The following is a 22,440-nucleotide window of genomic DNA, read 5'->3' as shown; positions in this document are numbered from 1 at the left end:
TTAAAGATATTAAGATATGCCCTGGGTGTGATGAGGGTGGACAGGATTAGGAACAAGTATATTAGAGGATCAGCCCAGGTAGGAAGGTTTGGAGACAAAGCCAGAGAGGCAAGATTACGTTGGTTTGGACATGTGCTGAGGAGGGATGCAGAGTATATTGGGAAAAAATTGCTAAGGATGAAGCTACCAGGTAACAGGAAAAGATAAAGGCCTAAGATAAGGTTTATGGATGTGGTGAGAGGACATGCAGGTTGGTGTGACAGAGCAAGATGCAGAAGACAGGAAGAAATGGAAACAAATGATCCGCTGTGGCGACCCCTAACGTGAACAGCCGAAAGAAGATGATGATGCTGAGTAAATAACTGCAAACAATAATAAATCTACATTGTTGGCACTTGCCACAATGAAACATGCCAATGTTCCATTTAATATTAGTGGAAGCACACTTTTCAAACCAATATTAAAAGTTTTTGTTGTTTTAATAGAAATGGAATGATTGAGCTAATTTATCTGAATAGCCTTTAGGGTAACTCAGAACTCCTCAATGTTTCATAACATTTTTGATGTTTCCATTAGATAAGCTGTGACACATGGCTTTACAATAATTACATTTGCTTTCACAGCCATTTTGTTGAAATTATTAAACTGTACCGTTATGAATAATTGGTGCAAGAGAGTCACTACAACTTGCCCAGCTTGAGGCTACACTCCTGACTGTGTTCAGCAGGTTCAAATAGAGCAGATGCTGCACCTAGTGCTCCTTCTAGGTAACATCCAAGTGGTGAGCTGGTTGATTGGCTGAGCATATCCTGAGAGGGAAGCCTTGACTGAGTCTTTTTCTACCATCCAAAGAAGAAAGTCTTCTGACTCTTAACAGGATCCAGTGTTAATTTCTTCTGGCTTACTGCTCAGATGAGCCACATTTGGGTACCCTTCTTCTCATTTTATTAGAGAAGTTCTTTCTATTTTTGTTTAAAAATATTTTAATATTTAATTTGTCTGCGGTTTAGTGTAATTCTTGTGTGAATTTCTGCTTGTAGCAGTGTTTATTTGGCTTCTATCTTTGACAGATGTTTGTTTTTACTGTTTAAGGAAACCTTTGATATTTCTCACAGAAGTGCAGTGTGTATTTGCACTTTTAGACACTAGAAGCCTGTTTTTACTGTTAATCTGCTTTATTTTCATATTTTAACAGGAAAATACACCAGAACTTGGATATTTCAGCCTCTATTTTCGTGTTCTGGCAAGATAGTTGTTTAGTGTATTGCAATGTTCCCATACAAAGCCTCACTCTAAGAGTTTGTTTCTTGTTATAAGAGGGAAAAATTATTTGCTAAAGTAGAAAAAAGTCTGAGCCTTTCTAGCTGTCCAGTACCCAAACTAGTATTTTAATTGTTTAACATTTGTTTACTGGGAAAGTCTGACTTGGGATGAAGCCAATTTTCAGCAGAGGCCCGGGGAGAAACACTCCAGACGCATGTCTTTGTAATGTCGGAGGAAACTGAAGTACCTGGAGAAAACCCACACGAATGCAGGGAGGACATGCAGACTCCGCACAGAAGGCACTCCAGCTGAGAATCTAATCAGAGAACTTCTTGCTGTGAGGTGGCAATGCTACTGCTGCACCACTTCCCCATTGAAATTATCGTGCTAAAACCCAGGATTGAACCAGGGACCTTTAGATCTTCAGTCTAACACTTTCCCAACTGAGCTGTTTTTGGCTGACTGTTGAATCCAGTTGCTGCTAGTTGAACCCAGGTGCAGGCAGCACATATGACTGGCCAGATTCATTACAAATCCCCTGTAACATAATTTATCTTTATAAGCTGAGTTCTTTTTTTCTTATGCTTGGGCTATATGCAGTATGGGACCAGAGAGAATTTTTGTTTCGCTGCTTTATTGAAATAGAAAATGTGGAATAAATTATATGATCACGCTGCTCAAACTGAGGTTTGCTCTTATTTTTAAAGCCTACATGCTTACAAAAAAATCCTCTTTCCAGCTTAAGCCAAAGGTAGTAATGTAGACATTTATCTTTTTAAAATGGAGAGAATATCCTACTTATCAGTGTACTTTTGCCCCCCTCCCCGCCGCCCAAGATCACACCATATTAACATTAAACTTGCAACTTACAACTCTAAAAGTATTTATTTTAATATCTTCAGCACATACAAGTCACTGACGACTCCCCTACATTTAAAATAGCCCTGACTACAGACGTACACATGCAAACAGTTTATATCATGAAATGTTTTATACAAAACTAATTAGAACAAAAGTTGTTTTACTTAATTTCCTCCATTTAGTGTCCTTCTAAACATTAGTGATATAAAGTCGGGTATATGCTGTATTGTCCACCCACATGTTTAAAAGTCAACAAAAGTCCAGTGTTTTTCAGACACTTTTTTTTGCAAAACCATATTTCATGGATGTGATAAGATTCTTTATAGTCATCCTTTATTCACTAATTTCAGTGTTACTGTTCTTCCTGCTCCTGTTCATATCCCAACACCAGACTCTAGTTCAAGTCCAAGGTATGATTGAGTCTTCTAGTCAACTCCTGTGCTTTTTTCCATCTCTGAACCATTTCTTTTAGAACATTGGAAAAAGTTTCACTGGCAAAGTCTATGAATCTTACCGTCGGAGGAATGAAAAGCAGAGTCCCTTCCTGCTTGCTGACGTTTTGTTGGATAAACTTCATTTCCTCCTTGGCCTGTTCTGTGTCAAAAAAATGACTGATAATCAAGGGGAAAAAACACTTTGAAGGCAGCTTAATAAAGCAGCTTCAGTCTTGCACCTCTCTCAATATTCCCTGATTGCTGGGAAAAGTTTGCTTCTTTTCTGCCTGGTGTACATTGAATAATCATTTTCTACAAATACTCCGCTGTGTCTGGTTTTTAATACTTTGCCCTTCTGCCACAATTTTGTCAGGATCAACTCTTTCTGCTGGTATGATTGTGTCTTTATTAATACAGGTCTTGGTTGCTTTCTCATGGCCAGGTTTGGAGCATACATTGTCTGTCCTTTCAGTTAACCGATTCTGCTGTGAAACACCAGTCCACGTTGTGCTTTCATAAATTTAATAGCCTGTTTCTACCATTTTTGTGGTATAGCAGATGGTCTCAGTTTTTTTAATATGCACACCATCTATTTTTCAAACGTAATATTCAGCCAGCTTTTTTTCATGTCAGCTTCCGATTTTGTTTTGCATTTTCATCAGTTCACCTGAATGTCTAGTTAAAGCTGCTTCCGTTTTTTCCAGCCTTTTGTTTGAATTGATATATTCCTTCAATGTTTCATTTATTTTAATCACCCCTTAGTACATTTCATTTATTTTTCCTCTAAATTGCTGGAAGCTAACTGTTGAACCAGAGTTGAAGCTTGAGCTGCGTTTTACCAAACAGCTGCAGAATCCTTCCCAGACAGTGTTCTCCACCTTTTTTGGTTGATTTTCTTTCTGGTTTTCCAGATCTCTTCTCTGCTGACATTCAGGCAGTGTGTAATAGCCAGTAACTGAATTTTACCCAAAAAACATTTAAAATGGCACTCCTCTTTCGGTTTGTTTTCACACTGGGGGAGCTGAAGTTATGCTGTTGATCAGTGTGCAGCCATCTTCACTGCTTGAAATGATATGCAGGTAGCAATTGAAGACTATATAGCATTGTGTTGTATATGAAGTCTGGGAACAAGTGAAAATGCTAACACACAGTAAGAATTCAGAACAGATCTTTTAAGTAAGGCCTCGTAAGATAGACTTTGTGTGTCCACTTGTTTGTTTGTATGTTGATGCATTTTTTTCCTTTTCCTCCTTACATAGGTAAGCAAGGTTATATACAAAGGAAGTTCCCTTCTGACAAGATATTTGAAGCAATTTCTTCGACATTTCCAGATAAAGGGAGTGCAGAAGAACTTAAGGAAAAGTAAGAATTGCTTCTTTTTTCCTCATTACCTACTCTGCAATGCACTTTCTAAAAGATTGGCCACACAGCAGACTGTCTAGGTGTTTTAACTACTGATGGAAAGGATTATCAAATTATTCCAGCTCTTGTCCAGTTCTCTGGTTAATCTTTGTTCCTGTGAAACAGTGCAATAGCCTTTGATTTGTCCATTAAATTAAGTGGCGGTCTTGGAGTGTTATCCAATGCATTTTTTTTTTCTTAACTTGGGTTTTGTTCGGAAACATGAGCTTGTTTTCCTCTTACTTGCACTGAAGGTCCAGTGATCTGGCAATGAAACATAATTGTACAGATACAAAAATTCATGTACATAAGATTATGCACCGAGTACTTTGAGGAAAACAGGTTCATATGTAAATTATTGTGCAGTAGTTGAAGACATTTTTGTATGTAGTATCTACTTGTTGAAAACTGCTTTGATCTTCATCATAACAAATGCTGCAAAACTAGATCAGCAGCATTTTAAGTATATTTATTGTATGTTGCATATACTTTTAAGATTATGATGTTGGTGTTGGGTAGTGTGCGTCTTAACAGTACAGTTGGTGTTCAGCATGGAAATTAAAGCAAAATAGTGTCTGTTAAAAGGTTCCTTATTGCCTTCCATCACTAGTAAATCCACTAAAAAGTGAAAACAGTTTAAGGCAAAATTTTATTATTCAGAATAAATTAGCAGCACATCTAAACTAGACCAACATGGCAAAACCTACAGACACTAAGTACATGAAAAAAGATATTCTGGAGAATTCCTTCCAGTCATAATTCACATTCTTGATTGACAGTAGAAATATGCAGTTTCATTCAAAACCTGCCAGTATTGCTATATCTCTGCTTATTCCTGCCACTGTGTTATATTCCCATGATTTCATCTGTGCAGTCACACAAACAAGGCTGTATCCATTATGGAACATGTTGCAGGACAAGGTTAAGCTATAGACATATTTGTTTCGAATTGCATCACTTAAGCAGTTAGCATTCTGTAATATTTCTTTTTCATAACAAAGCAGTGCCATGAACTTTATTCAAAGTAGCAACATATACAGGGCCGGCCTTAGCTGATATGGTGCCCTAGGCGAAGTAGTGCTCTGATGCCCCTTAAGCCCCACCCACACCATACTCATGAAACACCCCTATGAGCCATGCCCACAGGTAGGTCACGCCCCAAAAAAGCCACTCCAGTCATTTCACTCCCCAAGAAAGCCAGTCCAGTCATTTCCTTTAGTTATTTAAATGCATAGAAGAAAGGATACCTTGTAATGTAGTTTAAACTGCAAGTGAAGGTGGAAATTTCCTTCAATAAACCTGCATTAATCTGAATTTCCTTTAATAAACCTGCTTTAATCTCTTTCTCTTTTACACATTCTTTACTATAAAAGTCATGTTTTCAGCAAATAGAAGCCCATGTGCCTTGGTTCAAAGGGTTGCTTAGGTTAATCTAAACAGTTTAATTTACTCTGGGGTAGGCGAGCAAGCCTTACAGCTCGGTGAAAGTAGAATAACAACCTCTCTCCTTCCTGTGTACAGAAGCTTAAGATAGAATAACGCAAACACAGATAGCCATTTGCTAAACAATACAATCTCCAATGAAAACAGGCTTAGCATGAACTTTAAAATTCCTCTGCCACTGAAACTGCATGAAAACCCATATTTAAAAAAATGCATCTGGTCAATGGAGGATTAAGTTTACATTTGGGCTGTTTTCAAAACAGACTCCTTGCACACATTTTTATGGCCATGCATACATGTATTTGTTCTTTGATTCAACTTCCTGATTGCATTAAATTATATTCCTTATGTAATACAACACCACTTGTTAGAATGTGTTTTAAATTTGTGGTTTTAAGCATTCTTTTAATAAGAAACGAAACAAAATATATAAACCAATAATGATAAAACTACCCATTTCAGAAAATTTCAACCATAAAAGGCCACTCAGACTTCTGTCATTACAATCCACCAATATCACTCAATACAAACCATCTCTGTAGAAGAGAAATCATCTGAACAATTCCACATTAAAGACATCTGTAACTAATGAAGAGATTACCACTGGCAAACAACTTTACATCTCAATGTTACATCTACAAATTCAGTGCCTGTTGCCCTTGAAGAATTAATTACCTATATTACATTAAAAATTTGGTAAACTGGTAATAATGCAATAGGAAATGACTAAAACTGACAAGTTCATAGATGCTAGGCATCTCATACAAGAGAGGACATACTCAGGAGTGCAGAACCCCTATCTCCCCTTAAAATGCACCAAATAATCAATTGAAAGGGCACTGCAATATCAGCTTTCCATCTACATGGTGTGGGAGTAGAGTCTACAGCCTTCTGCACCAAAGACAATTATGCTACTAACACTGTTTTCAAATTCTTTGACACACTGCATCATTTGATAAACAAAACAGTTTTACACTGAAAACTGACTTAGTGTGAGAAGCAGTAAACTTTCTTCATTTGAAGCTCACAGTTTTATGAAAATGAACTAAAACTCATAATTCCTTTAAAACCTGAAAAATTCACTGTTTTTATATGCTGATGATAGCCCAAAAGCTTCTTATTAAATCTTAGCGTTTTTAGTGATTTGTGTGTTGTTTTATAAGCTCTGCAGTTTGATAGTTTTATAGTAATATTTCTCCCCAGTTACCATGAACATTGTTCAAACCTATCAGTGTGTATACTGTTTTCTTATTTACTTCTGCAGTGATTACAGATATTGAAATAAAATGCACAAACACCGATAGCCATTTGCTAAACAATACAGTCTCACAACAAAAAGACTTGGCATGAGCAGTAAACTTCTCTTCATCTGGAAGTCACATTCATTGAAACAGCATAAAAACCCATATTCAAATAAAACGCACATGACCAGTGGAGAGGTCTATTTTCAAACCATAGGTCCCTTGGACACATTTTTATGGCCATGCATACATGTATGTGTTCTTTGATTCACCTTCCTGATTGTATTCAATTATATTCCTTGTATAACACAGCACCACTTGTTAGTGTGTTTTACATTTATAGTTTTGAACATTTTTCCAGTAAGCAATGGAACAAAATGTATAACCCAATAATGACAAACTACCCACTTCAGAACATTTTAACCATACACACACACACACACACACACACACACACACACTGTACATTACACTCTGCTTGATTACACAATGCATTGTACTTGTTCACTAGAATGTATATATACACAGATGTTCTTCATCTCACATTGCTGCAGTCCTTACACTTGGGTAGTCCGCTGTCCTCGGTCGGCCCGAATATCAAAGTATAAGGCTGACGTCGGTCAAGGCGCATTAGACTGACATCAGGACGTCAGGGTACAAATGCGCATGACCGACGTCATATCCCCAGTCTTTTTTGCCGCATGGTCCGATGCAGAAGCAGCGTTGCAAGTGCCGTTCGGCGTTCTGAAATTTTTCGAATTCGGAGTTTCAGACCCAGTCAAAGTTGGCTAAGTACCCGTTAGAACATTTTAGTTTTTTCTTGCCTCAGTGGTTTACCGGATGTCAGAAAAAGTGATTAACTGTATTTCTTGTGGGAAACAGATACCGCATAGAGATTATCATACTTTGTGTATTCCTTGTTTGGGGCCTGAGCACGACGTTGTTGGGTGTCGCTTTTGTGCTAGGTTCAATAAGCGCACTATTAAGCGAAGGTTAGATTGTGCCAGGTTGGTCTTTGGGAAGCGGTGTAATTATAAGATGCCGTCGGATGCTCCGACGCCCGCTTCTTCGAAGAAGCGCAAAGACAAAGCAGCTAAACCCAGGCAAGAAGAGTTGTCCGTACAGGACGCCGGTTCTTTAGAGGCGTCAGTGGAACCGGTGGTTCCACCGGAGGCTTCTCTGGAGTCCCAGGGGGAGACTTTATTATTGCAAGATGTGGCCTCTCAGGAGGCAGGTCTGCCAGAAGTGGGCCTAGGATTTTATTCTCGCCTGTTCCTAGTACCAAAGAAGGGGAACACGTGGAGACCAATTCTGGATTTATCTATCCTCAACACTTATCTGGACATTCCCAAGTTCAAAATGTTGACGTTACAACAGCTTTTACCTCTGCTGGGCAAAGATCACTGGATGGTGACTCTGGATCTCAAGGAGGCTTACCTTCATGTTCCTATCAGACTAAGTTGCAGGAAGTATCTGCGTTTTCGAGCTGGGACTTCTCATTATCAGTTCTCTGCATTGCCCTTTGGCTTATCTACTGCGCCCAGAGTGTTCACGAAGGTTCTGGCTCCAGTGATAGCTTTCTTCAGGCTAAGAGGAATACAGATCTATCCTTATTTGGACGATTGCCTGATTCTGGCCCAAGGAAAGGACGAACTTCTTCATTTACACTATGTGATAGCAGTGCTAAGATGCCTGGGGTATTCTGTGAACGAAATAAAGTCCAGTCTAGTACCCTCTCAGGACATGTGCTTTCTGGGTGTGAGACTGAATACAGCATCCCAGATGGCCTTTTTGACCCCGGACAAGCAAAAGAATCTTTCTCTGTACTTCCATCAATTGTCTCATCAGTCCAGGCTGACTGCAAGGACAGTCCTTCAAGCCTTGGGGTTCATGGCATCTTGTATTCTGGTGCTTCCCAATGCCAAACTGCATATGAGGAAGCTACAATGGTATCTCAAAAATGTATGGACACAGCACTGCCAAGATATGGACACTGTCATTCAAATAATACCTTGCATTCAAAAGGAATTTTTGTGGTGGGCTCAGGAATGTCACCTAAACAAGGGACTCTCTGTGACCCGGCCAGAGGCGAGTCAGATTCTAACGACAGATGCCTCAGACAAAGCTTGGGGAGCTCATCTAAATGGAAAGTGGGTACAAGACACATGGCCTGCCAGACTTCAGCATCTACATATCAACTTGAAGGAGATGTTAGCAGTCCAATTTGCATTAATAGCTTTCAAGGATTTACTTCTTCCAGGGCAGGTGTTGGTTCTAACAGACAACACAACTGTCATGTGGTACATCAACAAGCAAGGGGGAACACATTCTTCTCCTCTATGCAGACAAGCAATGATTTTGTGGGAGACTGCTCTCAGTTTACAGCTAAATCTTCAGGCAAGGTTTCTGCCGGGAGCACAGAACTCCTTAGCAGATGTGTTGAGCAGACAAATTATGGATCCCCACGAGTGGAAATTGGATCCTCATGTATTTCAGAAATTGACAGTGTTATGGGGAACTCCAGACATAGATCTGTTCGCTTCTCCACAAAATTACCAGCTGCCAAAGTTTTGCACAAAAAGGTTTCATCCCACAGCTTGGAAAGTGGATGCTCTTTCATTCAATTGGAGCAAGCTTCATGTGTATGCCTTTCCACCTCTGCCTCTCCTCCCAAAGGTACTCCTGAAGGTCAGACAGGACAAGCCAAGGATGATTTTGATAGCTCCAGATTGGCCTCGACAGCACTGGTACCCATTACTGAGAAGTCTGGTACGGGAGCCTCCATGGCCTTTACCTTCGATTCCACACCTGCTGTCTCAGGAGAACAGTCATTTACTCAATGTCAAACTTCACTCTCTTCACCTAACAGCCTGGCATATTCTGTTTTGAATCCTGGAGGGTCTCAGCTTCCACAGCAAGTTTTGAATGTTATTTTGGAAGCCAGAAGGCCTAGTACAAGGAAAGTGTACGCTGATAAATGGAAGAGATTTTTATTTTGGAGCACAGCGAAGGATTTTGATGTTTCTGAGCCTAATTTAAGTGTGGCTCTTCAATATCTTACTGAGTTACTGGACAAAGGTTTGTCCTTCTCTTCTATTAAGGTTCATGCTGCAGCAATTTCTGCTCACTATGACTGTGACCCACCATTGTTTTCTCATCCTTTGTTTAAGCAATTCCTTAGAGGGGCAAAGAATATAAGACCCCCACGGAGAGCTCCTACTCCTGCTTGGGATCTCAATTTTGTGTTGGAGAAACTCACTCTACAACCTTTTGAGCCTGCAGCTACTGCCGAGTTGAAATATTTATCATGGAAGACTGCTTTTTTGTTGGCCATTACCTCTGCAAGAAGGGTTTCTGAATTACAGGCCCTTATGGCAGTTGAGCCTTTCTTAATTTTTCATAAGGATAGGGTATCTTTGCGTACTAATCCTTCCTTTATGCCTAAAGTGGTTTCTAGTGTGGCTCTAAACCAAACTATTCATTTGCCTACTTTTATGCAAACCCCAAAATAAAGGGAAAAGATTTTGCACACTTTGGATGTACACAGGCAGTTGCGATATTATTTGAGCAGAACTAAAGGGTTCAGGCAGTCTCAGCAGTTATTTGTTTCTTTTGCTTTGGGTTCTCAGGGCAAGCCTGTGTCAAAACAAACTATTTCTAAGTGGATTGGGTTTTGTATTGCTTTCTGTTATTCCCATCATGGTAAGGAGATTCCAGCTGGGATTAGGCCTCATTCCACTAGGGCTACTGCCACTTCTACAGCTTTTTTAAGGGGGGTGGCAACTAAGGATATTTTGGAAGCAGCTACTTGGAGTTCAGTGCATACTTTCTCTAAGCATTATCACCTTCCACTTTACTCTAAATCTAGGGCTGGTTTTGCCACTGCAATTTTACAGGGCATTTTGGCAGCTCCTACTGCTTTATAATTTTGCCATCCTCCCTTTCCTCTGCTTTGGGATTCTACCCAAGTGTAAGGACTGCAGCAATGTGAGATGAAGAACATAGTACAGTTTTGTACCTACCATAAATGTAGATGTTCAAAGATCCACATTGCTGCAGTCCAATTTACCCTCCCTCCTTCCCCTCTGTAGTTAGAGGCGGTTGTGTGGGTTGGGTTGTAAATATTGTGAATATTGTTTATATTGTACATAGGTTTAGTACAAGGGTGGTTGGTTGTTTTTTGCTGTCTTTTGGTTTTGACCTTTCTGTTTAGGGTCTTCTGACATCTGGGGCAAGAAAAGACTGAGGATATGACGTCGGTCATGCGCATTTGTACCCTGACGTCCTGATGTCAGTCTAATGCGCCTTGACCGACGTCAGCCTTATACTTTGATATTCGGGCCGACCGAGGACAGCGGACTACCCAAGTGTAAGGACTGCAGCAATGTGGATCTTCGAACATCTACATTTATGGTAGGTACAAAACTGTACTTTTTTTTGTATGCAGTTAGTCTGAACTATTATGGTACTGCTTACATTTCTATATTTTTGTTTGTGAAATGGTTTGTATTTCACCCAGGTTGAAACTGCTCCATACTGATCAGTGCACTACCCCAGTAAGCAAATATAAATAAATACATTTCACTAAAGAACTACTGTCAGCACTTAAAAACGTTGCTCCATAATTCTGTGGTGTTCTATTCACTTACATCTTGTATTTTCTTGTATGAAACAAAGTTGGGGCTGAAAAAAGGCTGTCACAGTTCAATCTACTTAACTAATTCTACTCTAAAAAGTAATATCTGCAAAGACAATGTGACTTGAGCATTACCCATTTCTTACCAGTGTCTGGTTCTACTGTATTCCCTTGTGGCTTTCAAAGATCCTGCATTATTTATTTCTGGTATTATTCATATGTTGCATTATACACACTCTTTGGTTAAAATAAGTCAATCCGTAGGGAACAGCACAATCTACAACTTCAAAAAAGTAATCAGATTAGTAGTACTTGCCACAAATAACTGGCCACTCATTTTTTTATAAAGTGTGAACTGTCAGAGATAACCAAATTCACGCCATTGGCAGAAACAAGTCTCACTTGCAGACCCACAAACACATACCTCAGATAATCAACTACAGCAATTTCACCCAAACCATGAGATGCATCCAAAATTGTACATAAAAGATCTGGAGATTACTAGAAGACCAAATATTTGTAGTAAATGAGACCACATTCTTGATATTCCTTAGTTACTTCTCTTTAGGTTCCTAAGAACTCTTCTTATTGATTGGAAAGTGCATTTGGACCCCCATTTGGACCCTATGTGAGAACATGCTTCCTCACTGCCACAAGTCCTTCTAGACACTGAATGCTCTTATTAGACAGGCTTGCTCCATGGAAGGGATGGATGAAACCCTGACTGCAGCCAAGATTACTGGAGTTCAGTTATTGTCCTCAGCAGTGGAGAAGCTAGGCAGGGAGGGAAACAAGTGAAGGGGCACAGTCTGCTCTCCTATCAGGAAAATCATCTCCCATGCCTTTAGGTTGGTGAGCAGTATTGCATGCTGATATGTCACTTGCAGAAATGAAGGACCATCTAGGCAGGGAGGGGGACAAGTGAAGGGCACAGTCTGCTCGCCTGTCAGGGAAATAATCTCCCATGCCTTGAGGATGGTGAGCAGTATTGCATGCTGATATGTCACTTGCAGAATGAAGGACCATTGTGTAGACAACCCACAGCATGTCCTGTCTTTTTCAGCATAGCTGAACATGTGTGGAGAGGCAGGTCTAAACAAGAAATAACACAAATCACCCTCAGTGGCCACTCCCAGTTGGCCCTCATCCTACTGATAGAGAACAAAAGTGCCTATTGGTGCGCAGGGGGGGGGGTCCTGATGATCAGCAGGCCGTGGGGCCAAAGTGTGAAAACAGATATGCTTATTGGTGTTTTTGTTTTCTTTTTTGTCTCCAAAAATCTGTACATGCAAATGGTACGATTCTAGGCCTTTTCTCACAAACACACTCCTTCCATATCTCTCAACTTCTATGCTCATGGTTTTTGGACAAGTCTAAACATAATGGGGAACAAAGGCCTAAAAAAAGCCAAGGACATTTTTAAAATATTGCTCTAATTCATTTTAAAAAGTTGATAGATTAATAGGTTTTGCATCATAGATTCATAGGTAGATACTAGGCTATTGGCCCTAGGGCATAATTAAGCCTAGCCAAAATGTTTTGGCTTGCGCCCCCCACATGGTTTAGTTACCTGCGCCTCTGTCAAGCAGGGCCATAGAAGTGATTCCCGGGTGAATTTCCTGATACCCATCCACTCATCAAGATTCTTCTTGAAGAGCACTAATGAGGAGCTCTACCTCACATATATGGGGATCTTATTCCAGCGCAAGGGGAGTCTCTGGGACACAAATCTGTCCCTCCAAAAAGTCCTGTTTATTGTTGAGGTCAGGTTAAGGTCCCTAGAGCGTGTAGCTTGGGAAGATTGGGTTTTCCTTAGGTGGAGCATTTCCAGAAATTCGGGGTTTGACTTAGCCTTGTATGTCAGGCAGAAATCACCTCTGAGTAGCCAGTATGCAGCCGAGTACAGTTGAAGTTTTTTTAGCCTGGTGGCATAGGGCATCTGTTTTAGGCCTGTTATCCTCTTGGTGAGGTAATTTTGAGGCCTTGCTAGTTGTTGCCGGTGTCTAGTAAGGCACATCCCGAATAGGGCATTGTACTCAATAATATTTGCAGTTTCTGATCGATACAAAGTATGAAACTCTTGATGTGCAACAGTTTTGGCTGAGTGTAATCCTTAGTGATTTGACCGAAGAATCAGACATTTTGAGGGACAGTGCAAAAATATGTGGCAAAATCACCTGCTTTTTCTGATCAATACGAAGTATGAAACACTTAAATGTCTAACAGTTTTGGCCAAGTGTAATCATTATTGATTTGACAGAAGAATCAGACATGTTATGAGGGACAGTGCAAAACTGTGGCAAAATCAGGGATGTGCTATTAAAATCTGGATAGCTGAGAGGTGTGTCTTCTTCTGGTATGGGGAAGCCAGTGTTGATCATTCACTCCCATCTCTCCCCAGCTGGCTAATCCATTTCAAGGCTGCTAGCTTAGCCCTAGATCATCTGGGGAGTGGTCAGTTAAAAAAAACTCTGCTGAGCAACCAGCTTTCTTTGAAGCAATGTGTTGTAAGCTTGGATTTTTCTTCAGGCAGTTGGTTCCTTAGTTTAAGGATATTATATAGAGAGGTATATAATATTTTCTCTTACATCAATTAAGTATATATCTTCTCCAACCAACATACTATTAAAATGTTCTTTCATTTCTTATCTGAAAGCATTTGAGTTGTGTAAGGATTTAAGTTCTTCAGGCAACTTTCTTTGTAAGTTATGGATATACATTTAGAAATATACCTTATGTTTATCTGTCAGGTAAGTGCATGATGCGTCTTGTACGCCTCACATGAAAGGAACTTGACAGTTTTCACATCCTAAAGACATAGAATGTGACTTGCATCCACAGTCTTGTTTTCACACAGACCAGTATACTTTATCAAATTCTTGTCAGTTCTTTGAGAGACAATATAAAGCTGCATAGCAGAGTAACCAGGCTAAAACTATAATAGTTATTTTTTTAACATTTTAGTTTATTAAGTTGTTAACAATTCAGTAATTATAAAATTATTCCTGTATACTCAAATCAAAGTATACAAATAAAGTGAGTCATCATTTAAGTCAATGCTGTGTCACCAAAAAAAAAAGAAAAAAAACATGAAAAGTGTGTGAGCCACAGGAAAATTCATAGGCGTTTTATGGTGCACGCCTAACAATGCAAGTGTTATGAGCTGACACTTTAATGCATCTGAGAATATATAAAACAATAAACTGAAATACCACTGTTTCTGTATTAACTACATTATTTGATGAGATTTGATTTTTGAGTTATGCTGTCTGAAAATATAACTTTACTCAAGTACGTGCAGAAAACTAAAAAAGCCAATAAAAGAAAGATTAGCAGGACTCTGGTTTACTTTTTGCAGCATTTCATATGCTTCACTTGAAGTAAAGCAAGCGTGATATTTACATTTAGTGCATTTTCTCACCTTTGTTAACTGGTGTAACTGTGGCTAATTTATGGCAACAGCACATAATCTATCTCTCAGGAGCTTTAACTGTTTGAAAAAGAAAACAAATTGCAAACTGTTAAACCCTGCCTTAAGTTACTATTTATTGGTGTGTACAAAATGACAGTTGTAGAATTTTCTGTAACAATTACCACAATTTGCGGTCTGTTCAGGTTCAGCCGGGGGTTCATGCACTTGAAGTTCAACTTCACTCACTCTCATTCACTCACTGTTTAACCACCAAGGCAGTTGGAGAATGAGAACAGGAAGTAAACAGAGAGAGTACACACAGTCCGAGCCCACCCTTCAGCCAAATTCCACTTTCTAACAGGCTGACAGTCTGCCTCCCGAAGCAGACAGTCTGCCTCTCGCATGCCCCCACATGTGATGTCAGCAGCAACACTTTCTCAATTAAAATAAATGCACAAATAAAAACTGCACCCTTTAAGAGGCTGGCCTTTACGGAGCTTTACACTTCAACAGGACGCAGAGAAGAGCTCACGCTACAGCGCTTTACACTTCAACAGGGCGCAGATAAGAGCGCACACATTTGGAATTAAAATAAACAAATAAAAACTACGCCCTTTAAGATGCTGGCCTTTATGGCGCCCTAGGCAGTCGCCTAGTTGGCCTATGCCTAAGGCCAGCTGTAAACATATAGTTGCTGTACACACGACTTTCAGAATACAGACATCTGATCTGAAATGCCGAAATCAATTTAGTTATGTCTGAAATAGTTATTCAAGAGAAATTCCATTTTGACATGTATTTTGTGATATTTCAATATTGTATTCAACAGCCTGCACAGTGATGGAGTAGGCTATTGAATACTGACGTGAAAGATAGAAAATCTGAATTTAGTCTGTCATGTGAAAGTAGCGGACTCCAAATCAGACTGCCGACCAGTCACAAGTGGAATCCCACAGGGATCGGTCCTGGGTCCTCTCCTGTTTGGCATCTACTTCTCAGAAGTCCAGGCCAACACTGAGAACTCTGGCTGACCAAATTCAGACTACTGCAAGCTGGGAGCCATTGTTAACTCCCCAAGTGATGCAGACATCCTACAGAAAGGCCTCACTGAGACCAATGATTAGTGTCAAAGCCATGGCCTTAAGCTAAATGCCAAAAAATGTCATCATCCCCTTTGGGAAAAACTCAGTTCCCACTAATTACCACATCGAAACACTGAAGGTGTTATAAGAGATCTGGAGACATAGGTTGACGGCAACCTCTCCTTCGACCACCACATTGCCACTGTCGTCAGAAAGTCCTATGTGGCACATCTCATTACCAAAGGTTTTGCATCCAGGAAGAAAGAGGTCATCATTTCTCTTTATTCTTCCCACATTAGACCAATCATAGAGTATAATGCCCCATTTGGCATGTACCTCACTAGACACATGCAACATCTGGAAAGGCCACAAAAGTACCTCACAAAGAGGATCCTAGGCCTTAAACACATGTCCTACACAGACACTCAAACTCCAGCTATTCTCTTTCATATCGTCTTCTAAGAAGCGATCTTTGCCTGACTTACAAAGCCATGTCTGACCCAGCTCTGTTAGAAATGCTGCATCTAAAGAAATCTCAGTCCCGCCGCACCATGTGCCCCAGAGACCTCAACCTCATTACCACAATCAACAGAACATGATGGAGGGACAGGTTCATAACCCAGAGACTACCCATGCTCTGGAATAGACTTCCCATACATATCGAGCAGAGCACCTCAGTAGCCCTCTTCAAACGAAATCTTGAGTGGATGGGAAATAGAAAGTTCACCCCGGGGATCACTCTAGTGGCTTTACTTGATAGCCACTGGGAACTAATGATGGGTGGCACAATGCCAGGAAACTTCTATGAGCTAGGCTTGTAAACACCCTAGGGCCATTAGCCTAGTACACACCTATGAACCTATGTAGTTGGGAGTAGAGTCGATGTGCCAAAATCAAGGCTTACGAGTCATGTCTTCTGATGTATTATGCAGTAGATTATGTGAAAAGAGAATGCAAAGGAAAAAAGTGAGTACATGTATGATGAAAAGCATGACGTGAGCATAAGATGATGGCAAGAGTATGATTTTGGTAATAAGTAACCTTTTGTAGAGCAGGGTTGGTGAAACAGGAAATTCAAAATGTGTGGCTACAGGAGAGAGGTTGGGTAATGAATTGGAAGACAGGAGACACTTGAGAATTGGTCAGCAGCAAGTATGATATAGACTAGAAAAGTTGAGGAAAGCTTGTTACTGTGTAGCTAATTCAATTAACCCTTCAGTTGCGGTACTCTTTACTTGATTAAATGATGCTGGTGGCCTGTTTGAAGCCTTTTTTGTAAGCATTTTTCCCTTTTAAGAAAAATGTATTTCATTTGTTTTGTTACCTAGACACCATAAGTTGAATTTCCTTATCTTTTGGAAGATGCTTTAACTGTACTAAAGAGCTTCTGTATTCCTTGATCAAGTATTAATAGCAGTATTACAACTTGTTTCTTGACCTCTGTCCATCATAGGGAATTACTACTGGCATAGTTTCATTTTGTGCACTGGCAGTGGTTTTATCTTTTTGGTTGTGTGACTTTAGAGTTAGAATATATAACTAAAGTGGTAGTGGAGGTTCTTGTGGTTGAAGCTTTAACTTGTTTTGTGTTTTGAAGCTTTGAATGGATAATACACAATGAGAATACATTAGAACTGAAGAAAAGTGATCTTGAGGGGGGATATACTAGGTGACGGTCTTAAACCTGGGACAAAATTGCTGTAGTGAGCTTCCAGACCTCTGTGTAATTCAAGCCAGGTAAGATGGTCTTAGAAAGGTAAAAATTGTTTATGGCTTCACGATGGTGAGAGTAAGAAGGCAGTCTTAACAGCAAAGTTGTAAATATATTTTAGGTTGGTTCAAAGCATGTATGATGGTTGGGAAAAGGTTGTATGTTACATGTAAACCATACAAGAAGGTGGAAGGCAAGAAAGCATGGCCTGTAGCTCTTCTGATTTTGTCATTTACTAAAAGCCTTGGCCTTTTGTAGCATGCCTGTGATTTGTTTTTATAATGTTCAACTTGTTATGGAGGTCAGACTTCAGCCTATTGTCTGAATGTGTGTGTTCCAAGGAGCTAACAAGTCTGGGACAGGTAGAAAAGAATGGTACATACCCATCCTGCATTTTTTGGGGCTGTTTGGTATAGACCAGTTGTGAATAGCATTAAGTACGTGGTGAAGTACTCGCCATACACCTGATGCAGAAGAGCATAAGCAGAGCAGCACTGAGGCTTCAGAATGTTTGGTTTGTATGGCAGCACCACATTATTTTCTCAAGTCATCTTCAAAGAAACCAAGAGGAAGACAAAGTTCAGAACACTTTGAGCACCTAGCAGTGAAGACGGATGTCCGTACAGTCTGAGATCTTTCTTTGGAGGGACTGGGTATTGGCATATAGTAAATGGCTGAGAGCATGCTTAAGAGGTGGTGCTTGACTGCTCTTAAATTGTGCTACAAATCTCGTTCAAAAGTTAATGACTGTGGTAAAGTCTGTACTCTTTCTTTTAAGCATTTTTATGAAATATGATTTTTTTAAAAAAGTGACTAATAGAAAAGAAAATAAATCATACTTTGGTGTTACATTGTTAAGATGACAGTTATTTAGCTGTTTTCATTGACCTTGGGAGGGAAAATGGGCTTGAGCTCTTTTGGTCTGTCAGGTTACAATAGGAACTCTTTCAGGCCATAATTGTTTGTAGTTTAAAATACTCTGAAGTGTTTTGTCTATTGGCATTGTATTGATGTAATTCTAGGAGTCTGTAAAGAGTGTAAAAGATGGCATCACATTGCTTTATACTGTTAGTTTAACAGTTCGCCTGTGAGATATTTGTACCATAATTTCTGATGTGCTGCAGTTTACGGACCTGAAATTGATGTGCCACTCAGTTGTAGGGGCTTATTTGCAAGGATCAACAGAAAAGGAAATTATTTATCTATAGCATATATATTGGAATAACTAATCTAGTCCGCACTACTGAGTATTTTAAACTCCTCAGTTTTGAGTCTCTTGAGATTTATAGTGAAACTGGTGTGCTTCAAGATCTTGCTGAGACACTAAGCAGATGTCATCAGGAGGTCACAGTCTTGTCATAGTGGCAGCTGCTGCAGTATTGTCAGTCAGTGTTACAAGGATGTGGTTAAGTATGCTTTCTGTGCCAGATTGAAGACCTACCACAAAGGCATATTATCTGGAGTGCCCATACCAAGTTTTAGTCTTAACAGTTTTCAGTACAGGAGTCCTAGTAACAGATCTCACTCTGCAGTACATTATCCAACTTTCTTTTCATTTATTACAGTAGTTTGCTGTATTTAAAAGGAAAATCTGTAAGAGTACAATTCAGATTTGCAAGGACGAAAATAGCTAACCTGTAAATTTTATTTTTATTTTATTTAATATTTGCTAACCAGGAAAGTCCGACTTGGAACAAAGCCAATTTTTAGCGGAGGCCTGGGGAGAGAGGCTCCAAACATATGTCTTTGTAACATGGGAGGAAACCGGAGCACCTGGAGGAAACACACACAAACGCATGGAGGACATGCAGACTCGCACAGAAGGCACCCCAGCCGAGAATCGAACCGGAGAACCTATTACTGTGAGGTGACAACACTACCACTGCGCAGTCCAAAATAATAAATGTCATGCTATCGGTTTCCTTTTACTGCTGATGGGTTGGATATACTAACTCATATTCTACTCACATCTGTGGAACCCAGAGGGAGAGGGAGGCAGTGACATTGTCTTCCTCTCGCATGTATAGTTGTAAATCCTTCTCACTAGTGTCATATTTGTGCAATAATTGAAGTAGTAGTTTTTTCCACATTCCACTTCCCATAATTACTTTCTTTTCTGACAAGCTAAGGCTAACAAATCTTTCTTGTACTACTCTTACTTTCTGTAGAAGATGCCCAGTAGAAGTGATTTTAGGGTAAGTTGAACACATGGCAAAATTAATTTCTGTTACCATATTTCTAATATTCTTCTTATAATTTCCTAATACATCCCAGAAAACATGCATCCAGTGTTCTGCAAGTTATTTAACCACCTCCAACAGGTGCTATCCTCATTAAAACCTATGTTGCAACTTAGCTGGGGGCAACTATACATCTTAATTTTGTAATATATTGCTGTAGCTGTATATATTATGCCAGATTTTTCTTGGTTAACTACATTTTCAGTAAGTGGGATCCTCCTTACTGAATTCCTTATTTCCATTAAATGTTATAAAACTTCCTTACCAGTTTGAAATTTGAGTGGCTTCAAGCAAAACATTTACCAGATGATGGCTGTCTGTTGCTTTTATCAAAGGCCAGTTTGATTTGTATATTATTGAAGCCAAGTTCCAGCAGTTAAGTTTATCCCTTCCTTCAAATCAAAATATTTTTTTCCCTACCTCTAGTCAACTACTCACAGTATTGCAACTAAATTCCAGTCTTCCTGTATTACAATGCCACATTACACTGCAAACCACCTTTAATTAAACCTGTTGGAGTAATTGGATACTTTTGTATGAGGTCCCTGATTTTACACCTATTAAACTCTATCTTAAGGTACCTCTGTAGTAGCCTATCCTTGTGTAGGTTAGATACAAGAAGAGTCCACCTCAAGTTATCTCCCTTTGATGCTTTAATGTATCAAGTAAAACAAAAGAACCGGCTAACACAGCACTGTATAAAACACTTGTTTAATCTATAAAACTTTAGTCTAAAAAATAAAAATAGTAAAAGTATACAACTTTTTTACTATTTTTATTTTATTTTTATTTTTTTAGATTAAACACATTTTTTAGATTAAACAAGTGTTTTGTACAGTGCTGTGTTAGCTGGTTCTTTTGTTTTAGTTGCTGCTTTTGAATTTTTTATTGAACTAGCTTTTACCTGCTCAGTTTGATTCTGTTTCTATGCTTTAATGTATCTCATCTGGGTTCGTGTACATCACCTTGGTAAAAATAAAAATTTTAACTGTGTAGCCCTAAATTTGTAATAGTGGAAATCCAAGCCCCCCCAAAAAATATATATATATTTTTGGCAGAATATATTTTTGCCAGACTACCAGAGGTCACCTTCCATCCTGTTAGAAGTTAGTGATTGTTTCATTGATTGGGAGAGGACATGATGCGTGGTAGACAGAGAAAGCCTGTTCAGTATACACAAAGAGAATAGCAACACCTGTAAGGCCAATATCTTAATGTCAAGCATTAATGTTTTTCCATTTTTGGAAACATTTAATCTTAAGCGCAAGATCACTAATTGTACACAATAAGAATGGTTCCAAAGTAGGATGTAGTGAACCCCCCCCCCCCCCCAAGTAAATCTTACTACATTCAACAGGTAGGGACATTCTCATCTCATTTGCTCAGAATACTTATTCAGTAACATTGCTCTAATACTTGTTCCAGTAGGTCTTATTGCAGTAATAACTGTGTAACCAAAATAACAGTGGAGCTAATCTAGCACCCCTAATAGCTGGTCAAAGACGGACTCACAGGGTCTGTTAAGTCAATTAACACATTGCTGGAAAATATTTTCAATTATCACTCTGTTTAGCCTGACAACTGGGCTTACCTTTTTAGGCCTGACAACGGTTCAAGGTATAATGTGAATGATGGTGGTGACCAGGGGCAGTGCTGCTTAGTTTAATTTATTAAGAAATTAGGAAAGCTTGGACAGATGTCCTTCTATTCATATATTGCAATAGTCATAACATGCTGCGGGCTGTCGAACGTTTGGCCAGTATACAAAAGTCTAAAACTACTGTCAGGTAAGTGCGACATCGTACATAGGCCCGCCCAACATCAGGAATAAATCGGATATTGGCACGTACCAGCCTCAGAACTTTTCTGCCACCAGTCTGAACACCATTTCATGTCGTTCGCTTGACAGTGAAGTTGCTGATTCCAAATCAGATAATTGCCCTGTTGTGTTTTTTTTTTTTTTTTTTTTTTTGTGCCACTGTTGTCTTACTGAGGTTACATGTCATCTAGGAAGGGCAGGTGTCTATGGAAGGCAAATTTCACATAAGACTTCCCATGACGTGTGCCTTTTTTTGTTTAGACTTTAGCCATGACCATATCTCCTGTGCTATTTGCAAAGCCTTTATACCCAATACCCTTCACAGCCATCTCGCTTCTCTTAATTTATACTTGGAGAGCCAATGCCATAAGCATTTAGCTCGCAATGCAATGAAAGGTACATCAGGTCCTTCAGTGGAGATTGTTCTAAAAAGTGGCAAGTCTCTGCTGCTTCAGTTCCAGATGCCTCTCCTGAGGCTGATGTTGGCCCAGAGACCCATTCCATAGGAAGATGGTGATTCTTCGCAGCTACTGTAGTGGAGGCCACAAAGGATCCTGCTAGCACATCCTCAGGGGAAATGCAGACGTCCGCAATGAATGTGTGGGGAGAGGGGCAGGCTCATAGTCACTGAAGGTCCTCACAGAATACTGCAAATTCTTGTTTGTGAAGAGGTTCCAAGTAATATTATCAAATTTAGGCCTATGTCTGGTCCCTCAACCTTTCACCGTATGGATGTTCCACTAAAGAAAAAGCAGAAAACAAAGCATGCTTCTTAGGAACATTCAGCAGATTGGCAAGCTTTTTCCTCAAGGGCTGTTTAATGCCTTTATGGCCCTTAGGCAGTCTACAGGCATCTCCCTCCCTTCCCTTTCTCCAGTCTTTCCTCACAAAATAATT

At 39.6% G+C, this 22,440-nt stretch overlaps 1 protein-coding gene across 1 annotated transcript in view; it reads left to right on the top strand.

The window, feature by feature from the left end:
- EZH2 (enhancer of zeste 2 polycomb repressive complex 2 subunit) overlaps positions 1-22,440 on the top strand; it is a gene marked incomplete in the record, with an annotated part of 2,261,448 nt that overhangs the window by 822,042 nt on the left and 1,416,966 nt on the right. The window contains 1 exon segment of the mRNA XM_044064800.1: positions 3,818-3,920. Within this exon segment, the coding sequence (XP_043920735.1) occupies positions 3,818-3,920 (103 nt within the window).

This window comes from Protopterus annectens, chromosome 3.part0, assembly GCF_019279795.1.
Source record: "Protopterus annectens isolate FY-2018-M chromosome 3.part0, PAN1.0, whole genome shotgun sequence".
NCBI lineage: Eukaryota > Metazoa > Chordata > Ceratodontiformes > Protopteridae > Protopterus > Protopterus annectens.
The sequence above is the reverse complement of the archived record's forward strand: the minus strand, read 5'-3'. Positions and strand labels throughout refer to the sequence as shown.